The sequence below is a fragment of the Danio aesculapii genome, chromosome 22, assembly GCF_903798145.1.
Source record: "Danio aesculapii chromosome 22, fDanAes4.1, whole genome shotgun sequence".
NCBI classification, from domain to species: domain Eukaryota; kingdom Metazoa; phylum Chordata; class Actinopteri; order Cypriniformes; family Danionidae; genus Danio; species Danio aesculapii.
Window position 1 is genome coordinate 1,700,550 of NC_079456.1, and position 16,252 is coordinate 1,716,801.

General features: G+C 35.9%; 1 protein-coding gene across 1 annotated transcript in view; it reads left to right on the forward strand.

Moving 5' to 3' along the window:
- guca1e (guanylate cyclase activator 1e) overlaps positions 1-13,846 on the forward strand; it is a 21,701-nt gene extending 7,855 nt beyond the window's left edge. The window contains exons 2-5 of the mRNA XM_056448430.1: positions 74-418; positions 9,419-9,568; positions 12,036-12,126; positions 12,224-13,846. Of these exons, the coding sequence (XP_056304405.1) occupies positions 221-418; positions 9,419-9,568; positions 12,036-12,126; positions 12,224-12,381 (597 nt within the window). The 5' untranslated portion in view covers positions 74-220 and the 3' untranslated portion in view covers positions 12,382-13,846. The remainder of the gene's footprint in view (positions 1-73; positions 419-9,418; positions 9,569-12,035; positions 12,127-12,223) is intronic.
- Positions 13,847-16,252: the final 2,406 nt, after the last annotated feature.

Consider the following 16,252-nt stretch of genomic DNA (forward strand, 5'->3'; position numbering starts at 1 on the left):
CTGGGGTCAGTGGGTCAGGTCTGCACTCGGCTTGATTCTCTGTAAGCAGCAGGTAATTCACTGTAATTTCCAGAGCGGAAAGAACAGCCCTGAGGGTGACGTCAGTGCTAATTGGCCGGGACAGAGGCTCGTCCTGTCCCGCCGAGTGCCGTCCCGCAGGCTGATCTGATCTGATCTGCAGTGTGAGAGCGAGCCGTGCTCTGTCCTGACGCTCCTCAGCATGGGGAACTCCTCCAGCATGTCCGCCACCGAGCTCAGCGCCTGCAAATGCCACCAGTGGTACCGCAAGTTCATGACCGAGTGTCCGTCCGGCCAGCTCACCTTCTACGAGTTCAAGAAGTTCTTCGGCCTCAAGAATCTGTCCGAGAAGTCGAATGCATACGTCAATACCATGTTCAAGACCTTCGACATAGACGACGTAAGATATTATGATATTATTCTCCATTTTATTGACCATTATTATTATTACTGCTATTATGTTTGCTGTTCATACGTATATTTTATTTATGGGCGAATTTAGAAAATATTGTATGATATGCAGCTAACAACATCGATAATTATTTAAGCAGAACAGTAGAATGACGATTATCACAGCAAACTCAGCAAAGAGAAGTCAGCTGCAATTTTGGACACTGTTAACATATGGCTTCCTTTCGGCAGAGTACAGTTTTGACTAGCATTTGTGGCAAATTTTATATTATATTTTACAAGTTGTACTATTATGTTTACAGTTTAAATATTATTTATTTTGTGCGAATTTAGAAAATATAATTGTATGATATGCCGCAAACAACATCGATAATTATTTAAGCAGAAGATTAGAATGACGATTATCACAGCAAATTTTATATTATATTTTACAAATTGTACTATAACGTTTACTGTTCATATATAATTTATTTTTGTGTACATTTAGAAAATATCATTGTATGATATGCCGCAAACAACATCGATAATTATTTAAACAGAACATTAGAATGACGATTATCACAGCAAATTCAGCAAAGAGAAATCAGCTGCACTTTTGGACACTGTTAACATAGGGCTTCCTTTTGGCACAGTACAGTTTTGACTGGCATTTGTGGCAAATTTTATATTATATTTTACAAGTTGTACTATTATGTTTACTGTTATATATTATTTATTTTTGTGCGAATTTAGAAAATATAATTGTATGATGTGCACCAAACAACATCGATAATTATTTAAGCAGAAGATTAGAACGACGATTATCACTGCAAATTTTATATTATATTTTACAAATTGTACTATTATGTTTATTGTTTATATATAATTTATTTTGGTGTGAATTTAGAAAATATCATTGTATGATATGCCGCAAACAACATCGATAATTATTTAAGTCGAAGATTAGAATGACGATTATCACAGCAAATTCAGCAAAGAGAAATCGACTGCACTTCTGGACACTGTTAACATATGGCTTCCTTTTGGCACAGTACAGTTTTGAATTTGCATTTGTGGCAAATTTTATATTATATTTTACAAGTTGTACTATTATGTTTACTGTATATATATATTATTTATTTTTGTGCGAATTTAGAAAATATAATTGTATGATATGCCGCAAACAACATCGATAATTATTTAAGTAGAAGTTTAGAATGACGATTATCACAGCAAATTTTATATTATATTTTACAAGTTGTACTATTATGTTTACTGTTTATATATAATTTATTTTTGTGTAAATTTAGAAAATATCATTGTATGATATGCCGCAAACAACATCGATAATTATTTAAGTAGAAGTTTAGAATGACGATTATCACAGCAAATTTTATATTATATTTTACAAGTTGTACTATTATGTTTACTGTTTATATATAATTTATTTTTGTGTAAATTTAGAAAATATCATTGTATGATATGCCGCAAACAACATCGATAATTATTTAAGTAGAAGTTTAGAATGACGATTATTACAGCAAATTTAGCAAAGAGAAATCGACTGCACTTTTGGACACTGTTAACATATGGCTTCCTTTCGGCAGAGTACAGTTTTGACTGGCATTTGTGGCAAATTTTATATTATATTTTACAAATTGTACTATTATGTTTGAGGTTTACATATAATTTATTTTAGTGTGAATTTAGAAAATGTTGTAAGATATGCACCAAACAAAGTCATTAATTATTCAGGCAGAAGTTTTGAAATGCGACTAATTTAATTTAGTTTTTATCACCCTCAAAAAAAATGTTTGCAGTTTGTTCAAAGTACTTATTTAAAATGCGCTGAAACAACTCAAGTCTTGAGGTTTTTGGAGGAACAACTTAATTGTTTTATGTTCAATCCACTGAAATGTGTAAAAGCTATTAATTTAACTTAATTCTGTCATGTTGCCGCAACATAAATGTATTGTGTGGAGCTCAGCATTTTTAACAGTGAAGATTTTTTTATATTTGATTGAGAAATAGCCTACATTTTCGATTGAATCACAGACCCCAAACAAAACTGGGGCACCCAGGGTTTGCCCCCTACGTTAATCTGAGCTTGCCAGATTGGGTGGATTTACACTCAAGTTTTTCCTGCGATAAGGGGTCAGATTTTGAAGATGTAAAGCCGTACATTAATTTGATGTCATAAATGATTGTATCTACGGTGGAAGAAAGAGCCGGCTATCATGGATTGTTTATTTACAGCACAATACGAAGGTAAGCAACAATGCAAACGACACATTCTCAGATGTTATGATGTGTGCATGAGTGCGTTATTACCGTCAACCACCAATTATTAGCAATGGCCAAATTGTCTCACACAATATTTGACATACGTGCTCTGCTCGATTGTTAGTATGATTAATATTGACATTAATATTGGCTGTTTTCTCTTTAAACAGCACTGGTTAATGTGGAAATTAATCAGATCGTAAATCAAAACAATGTTAGCAAGGTTTGCTGTTCAGGAATAGCCTGAATTCCAGTGCAAAGCTGTAATGTTGAAGGAGCAAAGGAAGTCTGGAATGGTAAATGTTTAATATTCAGTCATTCATTTTGTTTTCGGCTTAGTCCTTTTGTTAATCTGGGGTCGCCACAGCGTAATGAACCGCCAACTTATCCAGCATATGTTTTACACAGCGGATGCCCTTCCAGCTGCAACCCATCACTAGTAAACATGTTTAATATATAACTTTTTATTCTGAAATATATTACTTACGAGTTTCCATGATATGTCAGGTGGCCACCAGTAGTGCAAACTATGGTGTGCTCAAATGTCACCATTTTCTGTTAAAAATGTGATTTCACTTCTTAGTTGTACTTTAAAATACTTCATATTAGTGATCATTTATCATTTTACATGGCCACTATTGTAAAATGACTCTTATTAACATTTGTTTATAACATTCTTTCTGCAGGGAATGGTTTAGGTGGCTTTTTTGACTGAATATTGACGACCCAATCTGGCAACCAACAGAGTTACTGAGCGCTGGCTATTTTTAATTGTTTTGCTTTCTCTGAAAAATGCCGTTCTTCTGCAAAAATACAGGTTTGTGTGCATTTAATTTAAGGGATAAAATAGTTAGTGTGCTGTAAATGGTTTATTTTATGAAGATATAGGTCATAAGTGTCCTGCAAAGAAGAAAAAAGTGGCTTTATTCATTTTTAAGATGCTTAATATATAGCCTATATATATATATATATAATCTGCACTATTTGTTTATGGACAGGAAACATACAAGCTCAGGACGCCGGATCAAGCAAACACACTCTAAACTGGACTATATATTCAATTTAGCCTATTTTATCTAAAATGGTTGTTAATTGAATGTGAATGCAGGTCATGTTTAAAGCGCTGCGTTGTTGATGCTGTATGAAGAACTATACCTATCAAAAATAAAGAGAACACATAAATGATGATGTTATTTATGTTATTTATAAGCTAAAAAATGGGTTGTTCTTTAAATATTGTTTATATTATAAATATATGCCTTGCTTGACTAGAAAAATGAAATACCCTGCTAAGTAAGATCACATTACTGCATAAATATTGCATTTTCCTTACTAAATAAGTGCACTAATAAAAGCAAACGGGTTGCATTTTGTAGCTACTCTAAAATATGCAGCAGTTTCTGTTTTGGTGAATGAAATATTTACTTTATTTATTGATTATGTGGCATTAAGCGTGAGGATGCAGGTTGATTCAACATGAGTGTAACATCATCATTGAGCCTCTTCTGTGTTGGAGGTGAGTAACGAGATTTGTGTTAATACAGTAAACTGAGAGCAAACAGCAGAACTGCACAAGGTCGGAGATCTGGACTCAGAGCCGGTAATCTGGTTAGCACAGGGGATCGCTCTGCTTTATTCTGCTTTCATTCACGTCACGGTACTTTCCACGAAAAACACTAGAGAGCCAAGTGTCGGGGATTAGCCTAAAAACTGTACCATTAGCCTACATTACTAGCTAGAGGTGATGTTATAGGCTATAGAAGGCATGTATTAAAGATGCTGTGAGTGTTTAAAGCATAAAAACACCATCATGTGTGTGCAGATATTCAGAAACATGCTCGGTGAACACTCTTGTTTATCTAAGAAACAATGCTGAAGTCAGATATTCTGCTTTGAGAATGTGCGTTACGTGCTGTCTGTCTTTGTTTTGGTCATTTAACCCACCCAATGCCAGTTTAGCCAATTATATTTCAGCACCCCGGGTTGCCTGATTGTGGAAAACAGTTCATTAATTCAGTCAGAAAGCCTCTCAATGCATGCGTCCGTGACTGAAATGCGACCTCTGGTGGACAGTAGCAGACTCTGAAATGAGACGCAGATTCAGAGTTCCACATGAGCTTATTAATTAGCATGTTACATTGTAACCCTGCTATGTGATGAGATTTGCAGTGATGGCCATTTGGCTGTTTGCACCAGACGAAACACAACAGACATGTAAATACAGCCATTCAGAAGCACAGAATAGTGCACTCACTGCACTCCAGCGAACTAGTAAGGTTTATAATCTATTTAATACATATTAAACCTCTTTAACATGATTAAATGTAGATGCTGAATCACTGATATGTGTTGGTTTGCCCTGAGTCACAGCTCTGAGCTTCAGTTTTAATCGGTTTATTTTATTCTCAAGATCTGAGGTGAACTATCTGCTGCTGCTTTCAGTTTATGGACATTTAACACAGAATAAAGCACATGAGGTGTACCTGAGGAGATCATTTTCATAGTTCTGTCGTTCAGCTGCATTAAATAGACGCTGTTATATAAATTTCAGGTGTTGGTTAGGACAAAAACAACTTTCAATATGGACAATTTTTCTTTCCTTCAGCCTTAAATCATTTTGTCAATCTGGCAACCTGCACTTGCATGTGTTTTGAACCAGGAGTGCAATACCTAGTTCAACCACTGGGTTGAACTTACTGCGTCTTTAAGTGTAGATAACATATTAAGTGTAAAGCAAAGTGTCTAATGCTTCAAATAACCTTACAAATGTTCAGATATGGGTGAAATAATGTTTTTATTTTAATTGTTCAGCTTTAACATGTATGTGAAACAAAATAACGTGCTTTGTCTACTTTCTCTGACCTTTATAAGATGTATAAAATAATAAGATCATATTAAATGTGTTATGTTTTGATTGAAAGATGAAAAACTTCATTAAAAAAGGATTCAAACCACAAGGAAAAACAGTAGAAGTTTATAGTAATAATGTTTGTGAAGCATTACCAGCTACACAGAGGCAGGCCCGGATTGGCTAATCAGGAGGACCGGGAGAATTCCTGGTGGCCCAGTCCGTTTTTTGGCCGCGAGGGCAGGTGTCTCAAGCTCCTTGCTCTCTCAGCAGTCGCACTTTTGTCATTTATTTCTTTAGTTGACCACAGCCTCATTATTTTTATTCATTATTTTACTGCAGCTCCGCTCTTATTATTTATTTTCTCGCAGCCCCTTGAGCAAAATGCATCCTGCAGGTTAATGATGCTGTAACTATCACACGACACCAAACAGCGGCACCTCAGTGAAAATAAGAATTGTAATAATTAATATGAATGAATATTACACCTGCTTAATGAAAATCAGATGATTCACTACATTAATAAATCTGACGTTATTTCATCAGAAATCTAAAAAGAGGAGAACAAGATTAAGCCGTCAATAGAAAATAATACTGTGCTTAAAAGAGTCTGTGTGGTTAAAAGAGTCTGTGTGGTTAAATGACAGTGCAATACTTTTTTCTTCCACACACATTGGCATGACAGTGCCATTGTGGTTCAGTGGTCAGCAGGTTGCATTACGCCGCCGCCAATTTGAGTTCGAACCTCACCTGAGTAATACATTTTCAGTTTTTTTCTTCACTTTTAGTGTTCAGACATATATTTCTGTTTTGGTTACTTATATAGGTGTACATATTTTATCTTTATTTTTTTGTGTGACCACCGTTACAAAGGACTGGATATATATATATAAAGGATTTAGCACAGAATATATATTCAGATATTGCAGGAAAGTTCATTGTGATGTTTTAGAGAATAGTGTTGGAGATTTAGCTCCCCTTTAATCTTCTCATATTTCTGAAAAACATTTGAAGTTGTAAAGCAGCTGTGTCCTTGAAAAAGACGTGCGAGTGTCATTACAAACTGAATTGGAAATGTCGTTATTTTAATATAGTCAGTCGTGATCTGAGGTGGGCCGGTCTGAGGATTAAAACTCCAGGGCTGAAAAGGAGTCCCACTCCGGCCCTGCACAGAGGTGATCTTATAGGCTATAGAAGGCTTACACTGCAGATACAGTCCAGATATCTAGAAATGTAGGCTGTAAGTGCTCAGTTTTAAAGATCAAGAGAGTTGGCAGATCATCTAAAAAGCGGCCACATTTTAATGTCGAATGGTTTCTAGAGGACTTAAAAATGACAGTCTGATTTCCTTTTCCTTAATACAAGCAAACACTTCTTTTAGCTGTATTAAATGGAGTGATGGATGCTTCTACTTTAAAAGAATAAGCCGTCTTGCTAATGTGAAGGCTAAAGCATTTTGAACTGTTACTAAAATAATAACATCTGTTGGCAACCCAATATTGGGTATATAAGGTCTATAGTGAAGGCATATTTTAAAGTTCTCAGTCCAGAAGTCAAACAGTTTATTCCCACAACATCTGAATGAGATCTTACATCTGTTACAGGCCTCACCGTCAGAGCAGTATGTTTTAGCAAGTCTTGCATTAGTGTACTAAACTCAATGAAGAATCTTGCACTGTATACGCCCGTGCCTTGCGGATATGGATGATGTGTGTGTGTGTGAGCTGAAGATTACGCTCCCAGTGTTTATCACGCAACTCAAATCCTAAATTCTCTTCTCAAGCACATCTGGCCTGATTTGCAGAGATTGCAGTAATATTTAGTATTAGATTATAAATGATAGAAATGCAGTGTTTTGGGTTGGGTTCAAGCTTGAGGAAGTGCAGATTCAGGAGGGAGATTTGGATTAAGGTTTAGCACAAAGTGCCTGACTGAAAATATATTGTATATTTATTTCTAAAAACTTCTAGGTATTTATTGTGGGCCTGCAGATTTCCTGCGCTCTAAATGGCTGCTTACCTTGCTTACTGGTTAAATCTGCACCTGACTATATTTAAGAGCAACTCCAATGCACCAACATAACCAAACCCATAAGGTTTTTTGTGTAGGCTTGTCTCTTACAGTACTGTAAAGTTACTCACAGATGTCTCTGTCAGTGTTTTCAAACTATTATATTTGATTGACCAGATCATTTCACATCCGTCACATCTATAAGCAAGCTTTTCCTTCATCATTGCAGAAATATAAACTCAATCATGTTTGTTTTACAGAGAGCAGCTCGTCTCCTGTTGATTAGCATTGATTCTGTTGTGCAGTTTAACTCACAGAATGTCTATAAAGTGTGTTGTATTACTGTAAACTCACAGATTTTATTCAGTCACATCAATAACACATGTTCATTTCCCTCATTTAACACATGAAACATGTTTACAGATTGATATTGTTTTGATCTCAGGACTCTGTGGTTAGTAGTTTTGTTAAATATGAACAGATGCTTCAATATAATGTCAACATTTACTCTCTCTGTGAGTTTGTGTTGAGTTTTCACTGTAAATGTCACGTCTATAACAGGCCTGCTGTAAGCGGTGGTTCTTTTGTCTCCAAAAGTGGACTATTTTTGCAGTTATTCACCTCATTTTCTGTTTAATAATGAGATTTAAATGCTGCATTTCAGTGATTTTAAGCACTCATATTGCTGGATTAGCTTGTCAGATCATAACCACACTTTCTAATGTACCACAAATATTTGCTAAAGGTTTAGAATAAAGAAATATAAAAAATACTTATTTAAAACAACATATTTATTACATCAAATATCATTAGAAATAAAACTGGAATCTGTTAAAGTTTTGAATTAAACTGTAGCCGATTGTGTCATTTATTAGGCAAATAACAAACTGGCAGCACATTCAACGTTTCTTCAGTTTCATAATAAAAATAATTAACACAATATTAATGCAGAGCTTCATCATTTTGATAGCCTCTCTTGTAAAAAAAGGTACATTTGAAAATTCATGGATGATAACAATCTCCAAAATAGTATTAATATCATTAATAGGCGGTATTAAAATTTTAATTGGTGGTTCATTCCGTTGTGGCGACCCCTGATTCATAAAGCCGAAAAGAAAATGAATGAACGAATTTTAATATGGGCCGCTTTTGGCGCTTCACACCTTTTAATTGGTCATTTTTTGCTTCAAGAGTAGCTCCAATATTCAGAATAAACACGACTTGTAAAATGTTTCTCCATTTTAAAACACCTTCAGTAGTGAAAGATGACTACTGAGGCCAGATCCTGTGTTTTGTTGCACAGCTGGATCCTGGACTCATGAAAAATAGGTGTTAGCATTAGCCAAAACTGATTAGCTGAAGTCACACCGAAGCGACAGCCAACAGAGGATTCTGCTCGATCTCAAAGCCTTTTTCATTGGGTTATTTTCACTGTTTATGATGGAATAGCAGTTAAAATAGGATGAATGAGCTCATGTATGGACAAATTCTGGACTTTTGTCAGTGAAGGGTGAGTCTTCCGAACCACCTGAAGCCCCCCTGAAGGCCTGCTAACACTGGAATTGCTCAACAACCTTTCCTCCTTCATTTATTAGCCGGAATAGAAGTGAATCACTTAATTCCTCACACTATTTTTAAAAACAAAACTTGTTTCCATTGTGTTCCTTGATGTAAAGTGCTGATAATGCTACTTCAGGTACACCATACATTATAAACATAACACAAATACAATCACAAGCAACCATTAAAGCACACTGTATAATCCATCAACACACACTACTCTGCTCATGAGCCAGCTTTTAGATTTAAACCTAACCTTACCTGACGTGAACGTACATGTGTGTTTAGTGTCTGTGTTGATGTGTTCAGGATGGCTGTATTGATTTCATGGAGTATGTGGCGGCTCTGAGTCTGGTCCTGAAAGGTGGCGTTCAGCAGAAACTGCGCTGGTATTTCAAGCTCTTCGATATGGACGGCAGCGGCTGCATCGACAAGGACGAACTGCTGCTCATCTTCAAGGTATCGCGTTAAAGCATGAGTTCCTGCAAAACATGTCAGTTCGTTCATCATTTGCTGTATATTTCCTTCACTTGTTCCAAACCTGTTTGAGTTTCTTCTGTTGAACACAAAGGAAGATATTTTGAAGAATGCTGAAAACCTGTAACCATTGACTTCCATTGTATTTGTTTTTCCTTTTATGGATGTCAGTGGTTACAGTTTCCTTTAGATATCTTCTTTTGTGTTCAACAGAAGCTCATGAAGGTTTATATTCAATTGAGGGAGAATAAATAGTGTGTAGATTAAAAAGGTTTGGGTGAGCTGCCCCTTTGACCTCAGTGGCGTCTGCGCGGCTCTCTGGCGCCATCTGCCGGTCTCACTGTGTTTTACTGTAGAGCATATTCTTCAGTTAAACTTTATATTAAAAACGAGATCTAAAAGAGTAAACAATGACTTACTGCTATTGTTTTTGTTACCAAGATTAGGTGAAATTCATACATTTAACATCAAATCAGGGTTGTAATCTTGTTGTTTTTTCTGATTCTTGTTTCCCTCTTGAAAAACATTACTGTAATTTATAGTAAATTCTATGGTGGTTTTGAACCATATCATAGTGAATTCTATTACACTGTAGCTGTATATAATAGTATTTAAGACTCTTTATTATTGAATGCTCCAGCAAACTGAAACAAATAAGTGTACTTTAGATTTTATTACAGTAAACTGTGGTGTATTTTAGTACAACATACCCTATAGTTGTAGAAAACTACATTATTGACTCATTTGTTTATATTACTAAAGCTGTTGTGTTGCCATAGCAACTATAGAATCACCACAACAGATCAATTACTATAGTTGTGGTGATTCTACAGTTGCTATGGTAACACAACAACTATAGTAATTGATCTGTGGTGATTCTATAGTTGCCATAGTAACACAACAGCTATAGTGATTAATCTGTCGTGGTCATTCTATGGTTGCCACAATGGATCAGTTACTATAGTTTTTGTGTTACTATAGCAACTCTAGAATCACCACAACCAGATCAGTTGCTATAGTTGTTGTGGTGATTCTACAGTTGCTATGGTAACACAACTAAAGTAATCGATCTAGTGATTCTATAGTTGCTTTGGGTTACACAGCTAAAGTGAGGGAACTGTTGTGCTGATTCTATAGTTGTTGTTACCATAGCAACTGTAGAATCATCGCAATAGATCAGTCACTATAGTTGTTGTGTTACCATAGCAACTATAGAATCACCAAAACCAGATTAATTACTATAGTTGTTGTGGTGATTCTACAGTTGCTATGGTAACACAACACCTAACTGATATGTTGTGGTGATTCTACAGTTGCTACAGTAACACAACACTTAACTGATCTGTTGTGGTGTTTCTACAGTTGCTACAGTAACACAACACCTAACTGATCTGTTGTGGTGATTCTACTGTTGCTATGGTAACACAACATCTATAGTAAGTGATGTGTTGTGGTGATTCTGCGGTTGCTATGGTAACACCTATAGTAACTGATCTGGTGATTCGATAGGTGCCTTGGCTTACACACAGCTATAGGGATTGATCTGCCGTGGTGATCCTATTGTTGTTGTTGTTGTTACCATGGCAACTATAGAATCACCACAATGAATCAATTACTATAGATGTTGTTACCATAGCAACCACAAAATCACCACAACAGATCAGTTACTATAGTTGTTGTGTTACCATAGCAATTGTAGAATCACCACAACAGATCAGTTACTATAGACGTTGTTACCATAGCAACCACAAAATCACCACAACAGATCAGTTACTATAGTTGTTGTGTTACCATAGCAATTGTAGAATCACCACAACAGATCAGTTACTATAGATGTTGTTACCATAGCAACTGTAGAATCACAACAGATCAGTTACTATAGTTGTTGTGTTACCATAGCAACTGTAGAATCACCACAACAGATTATTTCAAGCACTTTACACTATAGGATGGTTTAAAAGCACTATCCGCTTGTTAAGTGTGCCGTCACACGAAGCGGCTTCCAAGCGCTCTACCAAACTGTATGGGGAAACTCATGCAATGGTAATAATAAATGTTTACAAAGTGCTGTAATACTTGTGAAAATCCCGATCGCAATATGTATGTCCATGCCTAATTTCTGATGGCAGAAAGTGGTTCATAATTTTATAAATTGTTCAAATTTTGGTATTTGTGATGCAGGAAGCCCAGAGATTTCACTTTAATGTGTGAGATGACTAAAAAGTCATCATAAACGAATATTTAGTCAATTCAAATGAGTGGTGGCTTGGACCCGGAAACAGTATTACATACAGTATTACATACGTCACCAACACGTCACCACTTAACAAGCGGATTGTTACTATGCATGACTAGTGTTTTGTTATGTATGAAGGATCCTGTGGTGTTGAATCTGTAAAAGACGACAGATGAAGTGCAAATGTTTATAGTTTTATTTCTTTTTCTTCAGGCTGTTCAAGCCATTAATGGAGCCGAGCCAGAGATCTCTGCAGAGGACTTGGCTGATATGGTGTTTAACAAGATTGATGTTAATGGAGACGGTAATCTGTCTGTCTTTCTACATCTCTGACTATATTTATGCAAACTAAATATGCAAATGAAGCTCTGATTTTCATGTATAACTCTGTGTGTATACAGGCGAGTTGTCTCTGGAAGAGTTCATGGAGGGCATCACTGCGGATGAGAAGATCTCAGAGATGCTGACCCAGAGTTTAGATCTGACCCGGATCGTGAGCAACATCTACAATGACTCCTACATTGAGCAGGACGCCGAGATCATTGAGGATCAAGCATGACAACACTGAGAGTCTGGAGCTGGACGCTTTTATTGACTCCTTCCCAGAGTAGCGACCGCTGAGTGTGAAAATAGATCGGCCAAAATTCTGGGTCTGTGCACTAGATTATATCATTGTAAGCGCACAAAATGCTCCAGTCGTGTGATTGCGTACTTCAGCCTGAGGGTGGCGCTCTAACACTGACATACAGGCTGTGAGAGCACATCACACATGAATAGAACGCTTCTAGAAATGCCTTAATGTAGAGTTTAATGCCTCTGAATGCTGATTTAGAGTTTTGAACACGTTTAGCGTAGGAAATCTTGGTCACACTTTAATTTAATGTACAATTCACGCTAACAACAAACCATTCACTTAGACTTTTAGCTCAATACACTACTAAATGGCTGCTTATTAATAGTTAGTAAGCTAGTAGTTGGGTATTGGGTAGGATTAGGGATGTAGAATATGATCAAACATGCTAATATCTCTTAATAATATTAGGCCAGTCATAAATGGTGTGAATTGTTACTTAAACTTACTGTTGCTGAATACTTATTTGCATTATATGTAAGCATATGTAAAGTAAAGATGTATATATTTTATTAATCTATTATGTTGTTAAGGAAGTAGTATTTACTGAAGAAGATGATGGATCGAGATGGAGCGATTTACGAGGTAATGTGAAAAAAGCAGGGCAATCTGCAGTTCCGTTTTTCACCACTGATTAACACTGTAGTATTATAGGGGCGCTGTTGAGCTCGATAGTGCTTAGCCTCACTTAAAGGGCCAGTTCACCCATAAATGATAATTCTGTCATCATTTACTCACTCTTTACATGTTTTAAACCTGTTTGAGATTATTTCTTCTGTTAAACACAAAGATACACTAAGAAGATATACTATAGAAAGCTGGAAACCTCTAACCATTGACTTCCATAGTAGGAAAACCAAAATAAAATACTATGGAAGTCACAGTAGTCAAAATCCCAGCTGTTTTCTGAACATATGAACCGAATTCTCCAATATTCGGCTCTTTTATGGCTTAAATGGTTTTTTAAAAGCACATATATTAGCTGTGCAATATTGAGGACGTTTAAAGATGAATTATTGATTTAATATAGAGCTCTATGTCTCGTCTAAGGAATAATTGTTCTAATTTATTTCCTAAAATGAAGACTTGCGAAATGCCAAATGGGAGTATAAATCTGCAGTGGTGAATCTGAAAGAGCGTGCCGTTATTGAGCAGTTAGCGGTGTGTTTCTGTATTAATGATGCCTGTGAATGCTGTTCTAGCATGATTTCCCAAACGCACAGACTGCGCTGTGATGATAAGCATGCTCATGATGAGTGTTTATCTACAGGGTGTGAATTATACATTGCTGATCGGCGGAGGGGTTGACTTTTTTAGTATTGTTAGTTTGTGTAATGCAGGCTTGTATTTATATAAACTGCATCTGATTTATTAATAAAACCTGTTGACGTTTTCAGTGTTTTAAAGGGATTTTCCACCGTCCCAGACGCCTCCCAGAGAAATGTTTTCTGGCCTATTGACCTTATTCTTTATTGCGGAAGTGCGCTCGTTTTTGCGATTGTTTTAGAACTTCCGACTCAGCTGCCTATGAGAGAAATGACTAGGAACAATAAACGGCAGAAAACGGTCAAACTACTGGCTCTACACGCAAGTGTTTTCATGACTATACAGACAAAGTAAAATAATATAATAAGAAAATGTCAGTTTGCAACATCAAGCCGCAAACCGAGCTGTTTTTAACGTCTAAAAATGAATGGACGTGAATGAGACCGGAAGTCTCGAGCCAAAAAGATTCCAATGGCGGCGCCCGCTCGTACGTGAAGAATAAGGTGAATAGGAACATCTGATTATTTCAGATGTTTACTGTCGGTCAAACTACAAACTATGTGTTTAATATTACTTTACTTTTATGTGATATTTAGAAATAAGCTCATATTTTACTAGAAAAGTATCTTGTAAACACTTATAATGTCTATCAGCGCTCTGAATCTGCCGGTTTCTGGATATTTCCCACATAGACCTCACTCAATTCACTCACAATGGTACGCACCATTATAGGGGTGGTCAAATGTACATTTATATTATCAATTTAATTATTAATGTTGTTATTTATAATACAGATCAATTTCTCACCCTATTAAAGCCCTGACCCCCCCCCCAATACACCATGTTTTGACGTTTTTCAGTGCGGTTCAAGCATTAATTAGGACTTAATTAGGATTAATCCCCCCACCCCCCCTCTCAAGTCCTCCTGTAATTCGCACCCTGAGTTTATCATGTCTCAGAGTTGTAGTTTAGTTTAGTAAATCTGCTGTCAACAATGAGGAATCATCTCAGAAGATCAGTTCATCTGTTGTTCTCCACCAGCACATCAGCTCCATTTTAAGGTCTGAAAATAATAGTAAATATAAGTTGTTATTTTGAGCTCTATCCCCACCATTGAGGAGAGAACTCGTCTATTAGGAGAAACTGAAGAGTTTTTACCGCAATCTGTGTTTTAGCTGTGTTTCTGTATGGAAATCCCCAATGCAGATCCTGAATCAGTTACTATATACTTCAGTCTGTGTCTCCTGAGTGTGAAATAGAAGATAATCAGACAAAGTGAAAGCAAAGCTGTGTGTAAAACATTAAGAGAGTAATGCATACTTTGCATCTTGATGCATTTATAGATGTACATATGTATGTGTGTGTGTGTGTGTGTGTGTGTGTGTGTGTTCACGTGTGTCTGTTTGCTCGTGTTTGTGTGTTGTTCGCATGTGTGTGTGTTGCATATCTTGAAAATTGCACTACTTTGGGAAAAACTTCCCTTTGTTTGTCATAGATGTTGCGTTTGTGATGAAATCTGTCTGAATTGAAGTCGTGATCAAACATGGACACATGAAGATAGGATAAAATATTGCTTTGTTTAAAAGCAGAGGCTTGCGTCTTTATTTTGAGATGATGTTGTTGTATATTCATAGCTGATAATCTTCTGAGAGACGTCAAATTAAGGTGAAAATCATCAAAAATGCTTGCGGGAAAAGAGTCAATGTTAGCTTATAATTATTAATATTAATAATAATAATAATGCATATGATTAGACTTAAGTTCTGCTTCTTATTTAATAAGATTATATTGATAGACAATGGCAAAAATAATATGTGTATGCACAGCTAATTCACAATAATCATCCAAAATCAAACAACAGGTGCTCATGAGAGAGCTCACTGTAAATAATGCATGCACTTTGGGTAAGAGATTCATCAGAACAAACAGCAAAAATCAGTCCAATGAGCTCAAAAGAGGTGAAAAATATTAAAAAGCCTTTATTATTCACATGGATAATCTTTAAAACACACCTACACTGTTTTCTTTGCTAAATCGTGTAGGTTTTTTGAGGATTAGCCATGTGAATAAAGACTTGTGAATGTTTTTTCCACGTTTCTCGAGTGCCCTGGACTGAGTTTTTTTCGGTTTATCACAATAATTATCTTTAATTCTGATTATGTGATTTATTTATTATTGAATGTCTTTAATGTAAGTTTGAAAGACAATCTGCAGAAATACTCGATTACCAAAAGCCACAGTGTATAATTAGATCTGGAAAATGATTCATTAAACAAAACAATGACTGTCGAATCAAGCATTATTTAGGGATGCATAAAAAATAATCTAGCGCATTATATGATAAACATATATTTTTATATTTTGCTCAGTGAAAAGAGACTGCCCTGATGACAGCTTTTGTACAGTTATAATAAAATTTATTCACCCTCCTATGAAACATTTAATCTGATATTTCATGGATCAAGGAATTTCTCACAGTATTTGCTCTAATATTTGTTCTTCTGGAGAAAGTCTTTTTTGTTTTATTTGGGCT